This window comes from Euprymna scolopes, chromosome 23 (genome assembly GCF_053919585.1).
Source record: "Euprymna scolopes isolate OS-2025 chromosome 23, ASM5391958v1, whole genome shotgun sequence".
Lineage (NCBI taxonomy): Eukaryota > Metazoa > Mollusca > Cephalopoda > Sepiida > Sepiolidae > Euprymna > Euprymna scolopes.
Window position 1 is genome coordinate 106088646 of NC_136504.1, and position 18494 is coordinate 106107139.

General features: G+C 30.4%; 1 protein-coding gene across 11 annotated transcripts in view; it reads right to left on the reverse strand.

Moving 5' to 3' along the window:
* Positions 1-1023: 1023 nt before the first annotated feature.
* The window catches only part of LOC145246120 (phosphatidylinositol 4-phosphate 5-kinase type-1 alpha-like), a 397047-nt gene continuing 379576 nt past the window's right edge, over positions 1024-18494 (reverse strand). For 8 of the 11 annotated variants that reach the window (XM_080107964.1, XM_080107961.1, XM_080107963.1 and 5 more), the window contains 2 exons: positions 11916-12172; positions 1502-1869 (listed from right to left, as the gene is read on the reverse strand). In XM_080107964.1, the coding sequence (XP_079964090.1) occupies positions 1858-1869; positions 11916-12172 (269 nt within the window). In that variant the 3' untranslated portion in view covers positions 1502-1857. Of the gene's footprint in view, positions 1870-11915; positions 12173-18494 lie in introns of all 11 variants that reach the window. The other 3 variants (XM_080107962.1, XM_080107960.1, XM_080107967.1) reach the window with 1 other exon arrangement.

Genomic DNA, 18494 nt, shown 5'->3' on the forward strand with positions numbered 1-18494 from the left:
ATTGCTATGGGAGATAAATTTTTGTGTGTGTATGTGTGCATGTATGTTTTGTGAGGTGGAGGAGGAGGGTGTACCTTTTTTAGACTATTATGTGTTCTTTTACGACCTTGCCACGTGGGACTAGTTAGCAGGAAATTTTTTTTTAATTATCTGCCCTAAAAAGAATGGCTTGGAAATGAAGGAACAATTTTGCATTAAATTTATATACAAAACTGATCCCCACTTTAAATTCTAAAATAACTGCCCCTTCTTCCACCCACCAAGTTTTTAAGCATGCTCACACACAATTGCCTAAAAAAGTAAAATCTCTTTTTTTTTTTTTTAAGAAGGGGGAGTGTGTTTAGTGGAAGATGTTAATCTACAAATTTACCATGGAACGTTTCTCGTCTACATAAGTGGTGTTTATATTAAAATGATTATACTAATAAGCCTCAATTCTTTATTCTAACTGTAGTTTTTGTCCGTGATATCTACTGCACCACACGGTAGACTACAAGAGGTCAGCACAATGGATATTTTACAAGGGGGCAGAGATACAAACACTTCACATTTATTAAAAAAATACTTTAAGCATTTTTTTTTTCAATCTCCACTCATACACATTTTTATCTGTCTTGTTTAGCCCCTAAAAAGGGGCACATCTTAAAGCCCCATTAAAATTCAAGTCAGTCGACTAAAATAAATTGATTGCTGCAAGTGTCATTTTGTCACATTTGTCACAGTTGAGAGACACAAGGTGGTTTTGGAAGAAACAAATGAAAAAGTCTATATATATATATATATATATATATATATATAGATAAATAAATTTTTTTTACCTAATAAAAATAAAAAATAATTTTACGTCTCTTGGAATAATTCATAGATGTAAAAAAAAAAAAAAAAAAAAAAAAAAAAAGAAAAAAAAAATATATATATATGTATGTATAAAAAATGTGAATAAAAAAAATATTTTAAAGTTATTTTTTTTTCCACAAAAAAAAAAAAAAAAAAATGAAAAATAGGAATAGAAACAAAACTAAGTTTTTTTTTTTTTTTTTTTTTTTGACAAAAAAAATCAAAAACAAAAAAAAAAAACAATGACAAAGCTATTAGGATGATAAACGGACAGATATACAGATGGACAGGTCAAACTGCAAGAGGATGCAGAGTTGTGTCTATTGATAGAATCCCTGGCTATAAATGATAATTAAAAGGCCAGTTTCCACAGCCAGTCACGGAAGAAGTTGTAAGAAGCTGCATTAAGCTAAGAATTTACCAAGTTCCGCATGCGTATCATTTTGTTCATCTCTCGGCAGAAAGTTGTTATTAAGGGAAGAAAAAAAAAAAAGTGTGGTAACACTTTGGTCTGCATTTGGGTTAGAACTATTCACATCCGTCAACAGAGAGAAACAACACAATATATACAGACGGAGGTAGGAGCTGAAGACTGCCTACATCTCCACCATCAACTCTGTAATGTTGTTTCTAACTCGTCTTTAACACTGTCTTCTGCTTGTTGTTTTGCTAAGCCTTCTACTTTTGTTTCTTTTTCATCATTACCTAACACGTCGGCGTTTCTCTCTTTTATTAAGTCATTCTTTTTACCGTTTCCTTCCAGGTGGGTATGTGTATCGTTAGCGTTGTCACCTTCCCGGTTATCGGTGACAGTGACGTCAGCATCATGTTGTTGTTGTTGTTGTTCTCCTTTTTGGTCGTCATAAGCAACGGTGTCATCGTAGTCGTCTAATGTTGCTGCCGCCGCCGCCGCTGCTGCTGCTTGTGAGTTGGTGACATGCAGGACTACATCACAGAAAGTTTGCAAGCTGTTGGCTGTCCACTTGTCCCCTGGGTACACACATGGATATTCACAGCTTCCTATAAATGAGTCTGCGGAAAGATTAAGAAAAAAAAAAAAAAAAAAAAAAAAAGAAAAAAAAAAAAAGAGAACAGAATTAGACATGCTGTGATGCAATCGGAATCCCGCCCCCCCACAAGCATTGTGAAGGGAGAGGGAAAGAAAAAAAAAAATATGACAAAAGAAAGGGAAAATGGGTTTATTGTCAGAACAATGGATAGGGAATGAACAAAAAAAAAAAAATAAATAAATAAAAAAAAAATAAAAAAATAAAAAAAGGAACACAAAAGAAAGATAAAATGGGATTGTTGATCAAGGTATTACAAACAAAAGACTAAACATAAAAGGTAAATATATTTAAAGTTGGCTTATGGACAGTTTTAGATGCAGCCATAGGTTTTGCAACACTTGTGAGACAATTGACGGGTTTGCAATGGTTCATGACCATCTCAGATGATAATAGTTGCGAAACTAAGACTGTTGAAGACAGATCGTGGCTTGGACAAGATCGGAAAGCTTTAGGAGCTTGAGATGCGGAGATGATTTGATCAACCAACGACAAAAATGGCACACTCAGAGTCCAACTGACCCCGACAGAACGTGTTTTCTATGGTTTTTTTTTGTACCATTTTATTTTTAATTGTGAACCAGTATGTGCTCCCGCGGCAAATGCCAATGTGAGAGACGACGACACGGCCAGAAGAGAAGACAAAGGAGAAGACGATTAAGGAAACAATATTGGGGACAGTGGCATCAAGCGGAGGACTAGATGGTATCGTAGTGTCTGTTGCACTTGCAACAAACATTGTCACAAAGTACAACTACCACAGATGGGGTTGTTTCACACGTTATACAGAGAGAAGAAAAAAAGACAACATAAACCTAAGCACTGAACATTTACAACGATAAAAGACATTACTGCAGGACTGCTTCCCTGTAGATTCCGTGACATTAATTATTATTCGAGTGACTCTTGGCCTGGATGAGGGGTAGCTCTCCCCTCACCTCTTTAAAAAAAAAAAAAAAGAAAGAAAAAAAAAGAGAGGTACAGAATACTTAACAAAGGGCCCCCTGTTCTCCTCATCTTAATAGTTTTCTAAGTAACATTATTCAGAAACCCATTCTTAACATGGGGAGAGAGGGGGTGGGGGCTTTGTAAACTATGTCACCATTTATTAAGACCAAGAGCCAACTGAGGATAGCGATTAATGTTACGAAACATTTTTCAGTGAAAATTGATCAATGCATCGAAATAAGTAGCATTACTTGATGGTTTGCAATAAGTACTTGCCTGAATTTGAAGACAACTAAAAAAGAAAAAAAAAAAAAGAAAAAAAGAAAAAAAAAAAAAGAAAAAAAAAGAAGAAAAAAAGAAAAAAAAAAGAAAAAAAAAGAAAAAAAAGAAAAAAAAAGAAAAAAAAAGAAAAAAAAGAAAAAAAGAAAAAAAAGAAAAAAAAGAAAAAAAAGAAAAAAAAAGAAAAAAGAAAAAAAAAAGAAAAAAAAAAGAAAAAAAAAAAAGAAAAAAAAAAAGAAAAAAAAAAAGAAAAAAAAAAAGAAAAAAAAAAAGAAAAAAAAAAGAAAAAAAAGAAAAAGAAAAAAAAGAGGTACAGAATAGTTAACAAAGGGCCCCCTGTTCTTCTCATCTTAATAATAGTTTTCTAAATAACATTCAGAAAACCATAATTATATCTATTTTTTTTTTTTATTGGAATCCTTTGAGATGAGTGATTTGTATATTTAATAAATATATAGACTATGTTGTAGCAATTTATTCTTAACATGGGGTCTTTGCTAACTAGTCTGTACCTTCACCCAGACATTTTTTTTGTAAAGTAAAAAAATAAATAAATAAATAAATAAAATTTTAAAAAAAAATGATTCTTTCTGAATATTCATTTCTTTGATCAATTTTGTGTGAAAAAGTCAACCAATAAGTATTTGTTTACATTATACTTGAAAATAACTGCTTTGAAGTTAGTTCGGAAGCAGCCTCGTGGAATTTTGGAAAGAAACTTTGTTTATGAAAGTTCGGTTTGGTTTTTAGTAAAGACAGAGAAAAGAAAGTTTATTTCTGTGATTGTAGTGTGGTGGTTAAATGATATCAAATGAAAAATATCACATGAACATTGGTTAAATAATATCAAGTGAAAAATATCACATGAATATTGGTTTAATAATATCAAGTAAAACATATCACATGAACATTGGTTAAATGATATCAAGTAAAACATATCACATGAACATTGGTTAAATGATATCAAGTGAACAAAATATCACATGAACATTGGTTAAATGATATCAAGTGAACAAAATATCACATGAACATTGGTTAAATGATATCAAGTAAAACATATCACATGAACATTGGTTAAATGATATCAAGTAAAACATATCACATGAACATTGGTTAAATGATATCAAGTAAAACATATCACATGAACATTGGTTAAATGATATCAAGTGAAACATATCACATGAACATTGGTTAAATGATATCAAGTGAACAAAATATCAAATGAACATTGGTTAAATGATATCAAGTGAACAAAATATCAAATGAACATTGGTTTAATAATATCAAGTAAAACATATCAAATGAACATTGGTTAAATGATATCAAGTAAAAAAAAAATATCACTAAAACGTATGAGAGTAAAAAAGGGAGAATAAAAAAATTAGAATTTTAATTTAATAAGAATGAAAAGCAGACAAATGATTTTCAAACCAGAACAACATAAGACATGACTAATAAACATGCCATGCTAATGTGCTACATATTTTTAAAGATGGAGGTTGCTATGGAAAGGAAATAAATCCGTGCAGTTTTCTTTTTTTTTTTAAGAACATTGCATGTTGCATTTCTTTAGTTTTTTTGTTTTTTTTTCTATGGCCATTATTTCACTCAAATATTTGAAGATTATTTCACTGTCGTCAACTTTATTTTATGAGCGATTAAATTCAAGAAGTTTCGTAAAGCTGTCGAGGACCCTTGTTCAAACTATAAAAATAACATCAACACCACCAGATTCACAATTTCCGAAATATTAAATATTTATCTGGTTGAAATCCTAAGTACCAATTGCATAAAAATAATCTCAATTGGTTGACTATATCAAACTTCAACCAATCAGAACAAGGTTTTCCGTGAGCGCCGGGCAACTTTTCATGTTATCAATTTTAGTGAGAGTGTAAATGCTGTCACTAGTCAGAGCCACAACTTTTCACAGGAATCTATGTCATTCCGATAGCAGTGACATGGGCTTAAGAGTCTGTCACCGCCACGGGTCATACATTCATCTTATGTTGACACTTGCTTCTTCCAATTCTCCCACGTGGTGCATTTTTCTCTCTTTTTTTTTTATTTCCCTTCTCTTCCTCCGCTGTGACGTCACCTCACACACTGGCTTGGTCATTTGCATGTGTTATGTGGCTGCTGCTGCTGCTAAATACACTAGCAGCTCTCTTACAGTTGGGGTTTGGTTGACAGTGCAGAACCTATTAGATTGTAGACTTCTTTTTTTTTTTTTTTTCTGGACCGTATCTAAGAGAGAAAGGTTAGCGATAGATTTACCAGCACCCAGATGTGGCAACAATGTTCCATGCATCGGTGAATGATGGCTTTGTAGAGATAAAGATGCACTCATGCTTGAGTGATTTTCTAGTGCAGTACACAGAGCTGTATCGGAAAAATACATTCATCAAAAGTAATGACGATCCATGCATAATACATCAACCTTAATTACGTTGTGTCAAACAAGCAAAAAGTAAAGAGTTAAAAGAAAAGAGGAAAAAAAAAAGTGTTGGCTTCGTCCGTATGTGTGATGCGGACGACTCGAGAGTGAGAACAGGAGATTAATTTTTTTTTTAGTAGTCGATGATTGTGACTTTTGTTTGCCATGATGCCAATAGCCAAAGGCTACAGCCAGAGTTTTGTTTGACTTTCAAAAATATGTGTAGCAGTTAGTAAACACCTGAAGAAGGCCAAAGGACCAGTTGGCCGAAACGTGGTGAAACAACAACAATTATAAAGATGAGGATAACAGGCCGTAAAAAAAAAAAAAGTGCAAATTATGAAATCCCATCTCAAAGGATTCCAAAACAACAAAAAATACCATTCAGTACGGAACTGACAATGGAAGACCAGATAAGAACACAAAATTGGATTTATGAGACCAAAAAATCCATCCTTGATCGCTCGGGGCCTGTGGCGCAGTGGATAGAGGCATTGAGTTTCTATGGTCCCAGGTGAGCATTGTCTGAAGTTAGCAGTTTTCAATCCTATCCAAAGCCGGCCAGAGTATTAGTTGGTCAAAACGTGGTGAGACAACTATGGTGGGATCCTTCTACCGCTCCAGAAGATATCGCACTACTGATGCAATTCTCTATCTATATAAAAGCCAAGTATGTCCAAGGATGGAGTACTGCTGCCACATCTGGGCAGGAGCTGCTAAAAGACAGAGTACAAAATAGACTTTGTGGCTTAGTGGGGGATGCCCTTTTCTCTTCTCTGCAACCTCTCTCCCACAGAAGAGACATTGCGGGCCTGTCTTTGTTTTATCGTTATTTCCATGGCAAGTGCTCGTCTGAGCTCCAATCTCTCGTCCCCCCTCGCCAATCTTTCTTGATAAACACCCGTCTAGCTGAAACCACTGTCAATAATTTTTCCCACCCTTTATCTGTGCCTAAATCAAAGCGTAGATTCCATGAACAAAGTTTCTTTCTTAGAACTGCACGACTGTAGAACTCTCTTCCGTTTGCCTGTTTCTCACCTGACTACAACTTGGATGTCTTCAAGTCTAACATAAACAAATTCCTGATGAACCGTTCCCTTAAGTAAGACACTTTATCAAATCTCCAATACTAACGATTACTATCCCATTGATTACTGTACACACAATAACCCTTATCCCCGAGTGGCTTCCGGGCCTTGATAAGTGGTGACCATCATGTAAAAAAAAAAAGTCAGTAATTACTAGAGATAAGTTACGAGACTCAGCATCCCTAAACGTGGTGAAACAACAAGTAGAAAGATGAGGATAATAGTCCATACATCAGGTCTGAAGACTTGCTAAAAGCACTACATTTGCCCAGCAAAGAGGTTATCCTAAGGATGAATCGGTGATGCTGGTATGGTCATGTGAAACGTTTTCTGTTGCCTCTGATAGCATCATAGGCTGTTCCTCTCTACATATTGGGTGAATTGTATAGGAGCGTCAGCAGATCTGATAATTCTGGATATCACTCATTCGACAAAATACACACTGAAATCAATACCTTAAGACGGCAGTTCCCAAGCTTTATTAGATGGTGGTACACTATTAAGGTTTTTAAATTTTCGTGACACACCTAACATAAAAAATAAATATTTTCTACTCAAAGCTTTTTTTGCATTAAAAAAAATTAAAAAAAAAAAAAAAAAAAAATTATCTAAGGAAATTTTATTCACATTAATTAACATATCCTATATTCGATATCTGGTATCGTCTTGATATCAACATCGTGTCCGAATTATTCAGCTACAATGCTGATTCCTGATACTTGAAAAAACTTCTGATATCACGATTAATCGTCCCATCACTAATATAAACCATAGAAAAGCTTACCAATTAGTGTTTGTGGAACGTTTAAGTTTCAGAAGTTCTGCAATTCTTGGACTGAGCGGTGTCATTATGATAAAAACATTTATTAAACAAAATGAAATTAGATGGCTCCTAGGGAATTATTTTTGTGGCACACCAGTAATCATGCCGTGGCACATTGGTTGGGAATCACTGCCTTAAGATAATCCTGTACGTTAGGAAATAGCGTTTATGTAAAAATTAAAATTGTTGAAAACTTTCCGAAACAATTTGATATTGTTAAAAAAAGGAATCGATTACGTACATATGTTAAAGGTACTACGGTATTAATATATATTATATATTAATATGTATGCATTATAAGGCTAATTTTCAACTCGATAGTTCGAATTGAGTTGTCTCCCTCTTATTCAACATGGCCGACCAAAATACTACATCTTGCTTCGTCATAAAATTTGATTTTATTAATTAAAAAAAAAAAAAACTATGCAAATCAAAGATTTTTGTTTATTTCATAACCGTGATTTTAAAGAGACACCTAAAAATTTTAATGACAGCAAACCGACTATCCTTTTTTGCATCCGTTGTGCCAAGTGGTGCGATGGATAAAGACACTGCGCTACAATCAAGTCTTCTAAAGGTTGCCGATTCAATCCTCACTACAGGCAATACTGAGAATAAAATAAGAATTTCTTAACATTTCTACTTGGTCATGGATGACAGAATAAAAAAGACTATCACATGGATAAAATAGAGGGTTTAGTGTGAAATTCTATATTCTTAGAGTTTGACACGATATACCAATAGAAAGTTGAAGGTTACATCGGTGGAAGCATTGTGAGAACAAATCCAAGAAAAGAACAGAAGTTAATAATCCAAAGTATTATCATAAAATATTGATACAGTATTATCATAAAATATTGATATAGTATTCTGATAAAATATTGATAAAGTATTCTCATAAAATATTGATAAAGTATTCTCATAAAATATTGATACAGTATTATAAAATATTGATACAGTATTATCATAAAATATTGATAATGTATTATCATAAAATATTGATAAAGTATTATCATAAAATATTGATAAAGTATTATCATAAAATATTGATAAAGTATTATCAAAATGCATTGATAAAGTATTATCAAAATGCATTGATAAAGTATTATCATAAAATATTGATAAAGTATTATCATAAAATATTGATAATTATCATAAAATATTGATAATTATCATAAAATATTGATAAAGTATTATCATAAAATATTGATAAAGTATTATCATAAAATATTGATAAAGTATTATCATAAAATATTGATAAAGTATTATAAAATATTGATAAAGTATTATCATAAAATATTGATAAAGTATTATCAAAATGCATTGATACAGTATTATCATAAAATATTGATACAGTATTCTGATAAAATATTGATACAGTATTCTGATAAAATATTGATAAAGTATTCTGATAAAATATTGATAAACAATTATCATAAAATATTTATAAACAATTATCATAAAATATTTATAAACAATTATCATAAAATATTTATAAACAATTATCATAAAATATTTATAAACAATTATCATAAAATATTTATAAACAATTATCATAAAATATTTATAAACAATTATCATAAAATATTTATAAACAATTATCATAAAATATTGATAAAGTATTATCATAAAATATTGATAAAGTATTATCATAAAATATTGATAAAGTATTATCATAAAATATTGATAAAGTATTATCATAAAATATTGATAAAGTATTATCATAAAATATTGATAAAGTATTATCATAAAATATTGATAAAGTATTATCATAAAATATTGATAAAGTATTATCATAAAATATTGATAGAGTATTATCATAAAATATTGATAAAGTATTCTTATAAAATATTGATAAAGTATTCTCATAAAATATTAATAAAGTATTATCATAATGTATTATCATAATGTATTATCAAATAATTAGCATAAAGTATTATCAAATAATTAGCATAAAGTATTATCAAATAATAAGCATAAAGTATTATCAGATAATTATCATAAAGTATTATCAAATAATTATCATAAAGTATTATCAAATAATTATCATAAAGTATTATCAAATAATTATCATAAAGTATTATCAAATAATTATCATAAAGTATTATCAAATAATTATCATAAAGTATTATCAAATAATTATCATAAAGTATTATCAAATAATTATCATAAAGTTTTATTAAAGTATTATCATAAAGTATTATCCTAAAATATTATCAAGTATTATTATAAAAGCATTGTCATAAAGTATCATCCTAAAGTTAAAAAAGTATTATCCTATGGAATTATCATAAGATGTAATTATAAAGTGTTATAATATATTACTATAAAGTATTATCATAAACTATATTCAAATATTATAAGTATTATGATATAACATTATCATAAAGAATTATTAAAGTATTACCATAAAGTATTATCCTAAGGTATTACTATAAGTGTTATCATAAAGTATACTTAAGGCTATATGAATTATTATTAACGTACAATCAAAAAGAATTATCAAAGTATTATCATAAAATATGGGGTTGCATAGGCTAGAATTTGCTGCAAAGTTCTTGGCAAAGAGTTTTGCTTTGTCCAATACTGATGAAATTACCTCAGGTCCATTGATGATGGTTGGCATAGAGGATACACTTTGGTTCAGAACCCTGTTTGTTATTCGCCAAAACTCATGAGAACCAAGCCGCTGCTCAGCTACTTTAAGCTTAATGGACTGAGCATACAACTCTGTCGCATTCTTTATTCTTTTACAGTGGTTGCTGGCAATCCTAGAGACAGTTTAAGTCTCAGTACATCTACTTTGCTGAAAGCAGTGGAAATTATGGTTTCAGTGCGCAATGACAGCAGTACATTCTGGAGAGAACCACTACTGGCTATCATAAAGTATTACTGTTGTGGTGGCACCCACTCATTTACATATGTGGATAATATTACACATAAATAGCAAGACTCGGTTAGTCTGAGTGTGTGTTTACCAGAAGCCACCGAAGGCCGAGCCGAGAGCAGATACGTTCTCCAGCCAAGACTCTCTTACCTGACAACCATTATGTAAATATACTTTTTCTAATACACTTCTTATTGATCTACCTTTGTTTGTTGAGTCTTCATTTTATTACCTTATACGTTATTTGGTTCAACCTGCAAACATAACAGTTGGTGACGAAGATGAACGTCAAACATAACAATTACCATAATATAAGGTACTATGATAAAGTACTATCAAAGTATTATAAAATATTATTGAATTATAAACATAATTTATTATGAAAGTATGACCATAAAGTAAAGTATTATCATAAAATATTATCATACTTATAATAAAGTGTTATAAAGGGCACTCAAAATATTATCATAAAATATTATACTTATCATAAAGTATTATAAAGTGCACTCAAAATATTATCATACTTATTATAAAGTGTACTGAAAGTATTATCATAAAATATTATTATACTTATCATAAAGTATTATAAAGTGTACATAAAATATTATCATACTTATAAAGTATTATCTAAAATATTATCATACTTATCATAAAGTATTATAAAGTGTACATAAAATATTATCATACTTATAAAGTATTATAAAGTGCACTCAAAGTATTATCATAAAATATTATCATAAAGTATTATAAAGTGCACTCGAAGTATTATCATAAAGTATTATCATAAAATATCATAAAGTATCAATATAAAATATTATCATAAAGTATTATCATAAAGTATTATCATAAAATATTATCATAAAATATTATCATACTTATCATAAAGTATCAATATTTTATGTGATTAAAAGATGTGCATGCTCATGCAATAAAAAAAAAACAACAAAAAACAATACAAAGTTGACAAATGGAGTCGAGGCTCCTTTTAAAAAGATAAATTATAATATTAAAAATATTACAAAGTTAGTATACAGTAATATTGTGTAAATAATATATTCACAAATATAAAACAAACATTATTTATTTATTTTTATTTTTTTTTGGGGGGAAGTCGCTCCATGAAGACACTTGATGTAAGAAGTTCATTATAATAAAAAGAAAGAGAAAGATAGAATCACTTCAAGACAAATCAAACCTGAAAGAAATCCCAACACCAGTGTTCAATCCCCTGGACTGAAAACAGGCTTGCAGAAAAAAAAAAAAATATGCCCCAAAAGGATGGAAGGGTTATAATGTTAAAATATACCAATATTTTAGGAAATCGGTTATTCAGAAAATGAGCAGACCATTTTAGCAATTAAAATATTAGTATTAAAAAGAAATAAAGCTGCAGGAAAGTTTAAAAAGAAAATGATGTGGGGTTGAAGAGGAGATGTCTTAAGTTTCTTCTCCAAATCCAGTTACTGATAAAAGATTGGGTTAGTTGAGGGTTGGGAAGAAATGAATAAGCAAGGAAGGTATTTCAAAATTGAAGGTCAGCGACACTAACCACTTCCTCCGGCCTGTCATCTATGTTGCTGTCCATCACATGGATGGCTGCCTCTCTAATGACCGACTGGGCAGCCCGCAGCCCATTGGGGTCCGAGTCGAAATTATCTTGGGCCTCCAACGCACTGGCATATGACGTTTCTGTACTACTGCTCCCCTTCTTCAGGGGGGACATTTTTTCAGGAGTTCCAGACAGCGGAGATGTGCCTGCCAATGTGCCAGCTTCACTTGAAGTGAGGGGTGCAACAGACTGTGAATCTGGAAGAGAAGCCAATGAATGAGGCCAGGACACACCATAATTGCATTACCCATCCGAAGAACATACGCAGTTCCGTACACACCCACAATCATGTATTCATGCAAAAATAAAGATAATTTTAAACATATATACATAAATACATACATAAAAATAACAATGATTATAAAACAAACTATAATATCTACTTTTGGTGCTGGCTTACATTGGTGATCTTGTAAACTAACGCATTTCAGGTGAAAACATTACATTATGTCATGGCGAAATTAGTATAAATTCCAAAAATTACAAAAACTTATCCAGTAAATGACGTGCTAGTATTTAAAATAAACAACATCAGTCACAATTACGTTACCAGATATCGTGTTTAAAGATGGTGGACCATGAATTTAAGTCAAGGATTATCTCCCTTGTCTCTCATACTGAATTGGTTCCACAATCCTTCCACATAACATAAAACTCAATAAATTAATAAATTTTATTTTTTACTCATATTTATGTCTATATGGATTATTTTTTGTAATTTGTTTGAAATTTATACTAATTTTGCCATATGTAAGTACGTAATAATGTTTACACCTGAAATGTGTTGGTTTAAAAGTTCAATGTAAACAAGCACCCTACTTTTTTGTTTCTACGTTTTTTTTTTCCCACATTAAAATCTACTCTTTTAAATAAGGCATGCAAAACTAAGTTCTTTAAAAAAAAAAAAAATGTGGTTATTATTTTCTAATAGATGTACAACTTGACTTTTTTTTTTTTTTTTTTTAAGAGAAATCGCTCCAGACAAAGCATGAAGCCAATTGATGTAAAGAGTTAGAAAATATACTTCCAGGTCAAAAACTAGCCAACAATAAGTGTTAGATGGGTAGATTCTGACCTAGAAAACAGCAATTCTTCCCTCTTTGTCAGAAACATCGCTCATGGAACGTGAGGACTAAAGAACAAAATAAGAGAAGCGAAAGTTAAGGTAAACTCCATATCCATTTTCTACTCTGCTGTCCTCTTATATGCTTTCTTGTGTGCGCATTAATTTTAGATATCGTAAGCGAATCAATAATACCTAGTGTGGTATTAACTCTCTGCAAGCTATGCTGGTTTCCTTCAAAGGAGGAAGTTTACAGGGAATATAAAATTCACAAATGGTCCATTGCCACATGTATATCCTGGTAATGGGAAAATGTCATACAGCACCTAGCATTCACGAATGGTCACCCATCTGATCATGGCCAGACCCTATGTTGCTTAACTTTAGTGATCTAACGGGAACAAGTTTTTCAACTTGATTATGTTGTGTCAGTCTTATGCCAGTAATCAAATTATATTGATAAGTTAAAAATGAGTACAATATTAACTTCTTGCCTTTGGTATACATTAAAATCATAAACTGTTAGCTATTTACATGTAAGTAGTGTTTCTATTAAATACTTTTTAAAATTTTAATTATTTCGATTATTCAAACTACTGTTCTCATCTCGGGTGTTGTTTTTATGTTTCAATCGATCTAAGCTCAGATCTTCTTCAGGTGTATCTTGTCAAACTTGGGAGGAACTCGTACTGTCGAACTTTATAATCTGCACAGAATTTTGAAAAGAGCCCTTTTATTTAATCCATGGAGGTGGCATGCTCTCATTCCGTCAGCCATGACCAAGTAGAATAATTCACATGTATATTCTTACTATCATTGATGAAATGAAAACCTGTTACTGTCGTGGATTAAATGAGGTGTTCCATTTGAAAATCTGCACGGATTCCCAAGTTCGACACGATATATCTGAAGAAGGTCGGAAGGTCGGAGGGTACATTGGCTGAAACATTGTGAGAATAAAACACTAAAAATGAGAACAGTAGTCCTAATAATTCAAATTATCAATCCTCATCTCAAAAATTAAAAAAAAAAAATCAAAATATTTTTTTAAAAAGTTTATCTTATCTGCCACACACACACACCAAAAAAAAGGGTTTTTTCTAAATATGAAACAATTTCTATCATTTGGATTACTGAAACTTATTCTCATCTTGGATGTTATTTTCACAATGTTTTTTTTTTTTTTTTACATGAAGATCACCACTTATCAAGGCCCAGAAGCCACTCGTGGATAAGGGTTATTGTGTGTACAGTAATCAATGGGATAGTATTGTAGTAATGGTTAGTATTGGAGATTTGATAAAGTGTCTTTACTTAAGGGGGCGGTTCATCAGGAATTTGTTTGTGTTGGACTTGAAGACATCCAAGTTGAAGTCAGGAGGGAAACAGGCAAGCAACAGCAGCTGATGTAACCTCCGACCTTCTTCGGACGTGTCCTATCAAACACGGGAACCTTCTGGTTGAAAATTTATATGGAATTTCAAACATGACTTTTTATTTAATCTAACCCGACACCTGATGAAATGGATAAATTAACAATTAAGTGACAGTTTTCTGGCGGTTGAAGGTTCAATCCTCATTACAGGCGAGGCTAACATCCAACATGAGAAGAGAAGTCCAAATAATACAAATTATCAATCATGGTATTAAAAATTCAAAGATATGAAATCATTCACTTAGAAATTTTAAAAATGAAATTAAAATTCAAAACAATTTGAACTAGCAATTTTTTTGTCATTCCTTAATCTATTAAATTATTTAAAAAAAAAAAAAAAAAATTTGTATTACTTGTTTTGATTGGACGATTTCTCTCATCTTGTGTTATTTCTGCAACGTTTCGGTCGATGTAGCCTTTGATCTTCGTCAGGCATGTTGGTCGTCATTTTAGAAAAAGAGAGATTTTTCTCCTTTTTTGGAAAAAGAAAGACTTTTCGCCTTTCTTTTCCAAAGTGGCTCCCAACATGCCTGACGAAGGTCGAAGGCTACATCGACCGAAAAGTTGCACAAATAACATCCAAGATGAGAACAATAGTTCAATGAAAACAAGTAATATAAATTATTTAGTCATCATCTCAAAAATTAACTTAGTAACTAATCCATAAAAGTTGTAGCTTGTTTTTAAACAATTCAAAGAACACATTGTATGAACCGAACATTAATCATATTTTCTTACTTGTTCTTTCATTCAAAAAAAAAATACTCAAATAAAACTCACACATAACTAGTATAATTAATTAGTAATAATATAAAATCAATTAAAATACATTTTTTTTTAACTTAAAATGAGTATATCAGTTTAAAATAAATTTCCATTTTTGTGCGTTATCTCTAAACACAATATTTCATATTTAAATTGTTCTGTTTTGTAAGAAAAAAAATGTAGCATTCATGCATATGTTAGTCATTAACCTCAATACAAACTGCCTGGTATGTTTATTGAGAATGCCATGGATTGGAAGATGAGATCTTCAATTTGGCTTTGTTTTATCATATATATAGGTTACATCAAAGATTCAATTAAAAAGTGGTGACAGATAAAGCACATGGATGGAAATTTTTCATTTTTATGTAACGAGAGATTTCTTATTTTCTAAAATTCTAATTTTGTTTTAGAAATAGAATAAAATGGGAAAATTAATTGTAAAGCAGATGTTAAATACATGTTAAATAGCATGATTGACTAATTTGAAAAATCATTCTGTAACAATAAGACTTTTAAATTGGAGAATGGAAACTTCGTTTTTTATCAATGACAGAAACAGTTTGTTTTTGCTGACATTTTAAATGGTTCATTTTACCCTTTTAAACAGTTTTCCATTTTACCATTTTAAACAGTTTTCCATTTTACCCTTTTAAACAGTTTTCAATTTTACCCTTTTAAACAGTTTTCAATTTTACCCTTTTAAACAGTTTTCCATTTACCAGCTTATATAGTTTTTCATTTACCATTTTTAAACAGTTTTCGTTTACCATTTTTAAACAGTTTTCATTTACCATTTTTAAACAGTTTTCGTTTACCATTTTTAAACAGTTTTCGTTTACCATTTTAAACAGTTTTTTTTTTTTCATTTAATTAAATTAACAAATATTCTGAAATATGGACTTGAAAATGGTTGAAAAAAATGATATGGTGGATACCCAATGATAACAAATTCTTAAATAATGGTTCATTGGATCTTTAGTTGTCATATGAGAGGTCACGAAAACACTGTCTTTAACATTTATTAAAAAAAAACAACATTTTTTCACGCATAAAAGAGTTCTTATGTCCAGGACATTTTGAAAGTTTTTTGATCACAATTCTTATGAGAGCTGATTGAATTACAGAATGAAAATTGTTTTTTTGAAGCATTGTTTAAATTTGCTTATTGTTTAAATTTGCTTATTGTTTAAATTTGCTTATTGTTTAAATTTGCTTATTGTTTAAATTTGCTTATTGTTTAAATTTGCTTATTGTTTAAATTTGCTTATTGTTTAAATTTGCTTATTGTTTAAATTTGCTTATTGTTTAAATTTGCTTATTGTTTAAATTTGCTTATTGTTTGAATTTGTTTATTGTTTAAATTTGTTTATTGTTTAAATTTGTTTATTGTTTAAATTTGCTTATTGTTTAAATTTGCTTATTGTTTAAGTTTGCTTATTGTTTAAGTTTGCTTATTGTTTAAGTTTGCTTATTGTTTAAATTTGCTTATTGTTTGAATTTGCTTATTGTTTAAATTTGTTTATTGTTTAAATTTGCTTATTGTTTAAATTTGTTTATTGTTTAAATTTGTTTATTGTTTAAATTTGTTTATTGTTTAAATTTGCTTATTGTTTAAATTTGCTTATTGTTTAAATTTGCTTATTGTTTAAGTTTGCTTATTGTTTAAGTTTGCTTATTGTTTAAGTTTGCTTATTGTTTAAGTTTGCTTATTGTTTAAATTTGCTTATTGTTTAAATTTGCTTATTGTTTAAATTTGCTTATTGTTTAAATTTGCTTATTGTTTAAATTTGCTTATTGTTTAAGTTTGCTTATTGTTTAAGTTTGCTTATTGTTTAAGTTTGCTTATTGTTTAAATTTGCTTATTGTTTAAATTTGCTTATTGTTTAAATTTGCTTATTGTTTGAATTTGCTTATTGTTTAAATTTGTTTATTGTTTAAATTTGCTTATTGTTTAAATTTGCTTATTGTTTAAATTTGTTTATTGTTTAAATTTGCTTATTGTTTAAATTTGCTTATTGTTTAAATTTGCTTATTGTTTAAAATTGTTTTTAAAATCGAACCAATGAAGGCGTTAGATGCAATACGTACAATGCAATTTAAAAAAAAAAAATTTCTTGCTTTTGTTTTGTATTACAATTTTTCGGAAATTCTTCATTTTGTCAGAATTTACAGGAATTATTTCATATTTTTCTTTTTTTTTTGTAATTCTATTTCTCACCATGTTGCTTTACGGTCTTATCTAAAAACTTTTCCAGGTGTCAAACATGAACCTAGCTTCTACGAGTAGCTGCCATCCAAAGGTTGGAAGTCTTTGAAGGGTGGTGTCTTCAAGATTCATATCTCCAACCATTGACCCAATTGCCACAATCCAAACATGATGGCAGCTTCCTAGACTTGAAAACCGAACATAAAATAAATTTGGGCACTCTCCACAGCAGGTTTCTATCAACTATGTCAAAAGATTTTTGGAAGTCAATGAAGACTACATAAAGATCTTGGTGCTGTTCAATAACCTTTTCTAGGATCTGTCCGAGGCTAAAGATCATGTCAATTGTTAATCTCTCCTGCCTAAAGCCACATTGTGATTCAGTGAGTACCTTTTCTAGCAGGTACAAGAGTTTATTTTTTTATTTTTGCTATTATTTTCCCTGCTACAGATAGGAGAGATATACCCCTATAAATACTGTAGGGACCACATAAAGAGGTTCGAAGCAATACAACAGCGCCACATAAGAAAATTATGAAAATTAAATGAAACGATCTCATACCAAGTGTTAAAGTACTCAACAGAGCCAACATGGGCAGCATAGAAGGCGTACTCGCTACCACACAACTGCAATTGACGGAACATGTAGTCAGAATGAAAAACAATCACATCCAAAAAAAAAAATCCGTGAACATGTATGGAGAATCAGAAAATTAGTACAGAAAGATTATTGGGCAGAAACTCCGCTACACGGATGTAATAAAATGCCATCTAAAGGCAATGAATATGAAAAATTGGAAATAGCTAGCAACAGGCCGAAGTTGTTGATGCAGTAGCCTTCATAAAGAAAAGGCAGAAACAGAGGCAAAAATACAGGCCAGGTGTGAACAAAAGCATTACCAAGAGTACAACCCTGGTAATTACCCATGCACGACTTGTGAGGAAACTTTCCATATTGAGCATGGAATGATAAAACACCAAAACCCTAATTAGTCATCTTCTGCATGATGATGATGATGATAATACTTATCAGGAGAATCTGCGTGT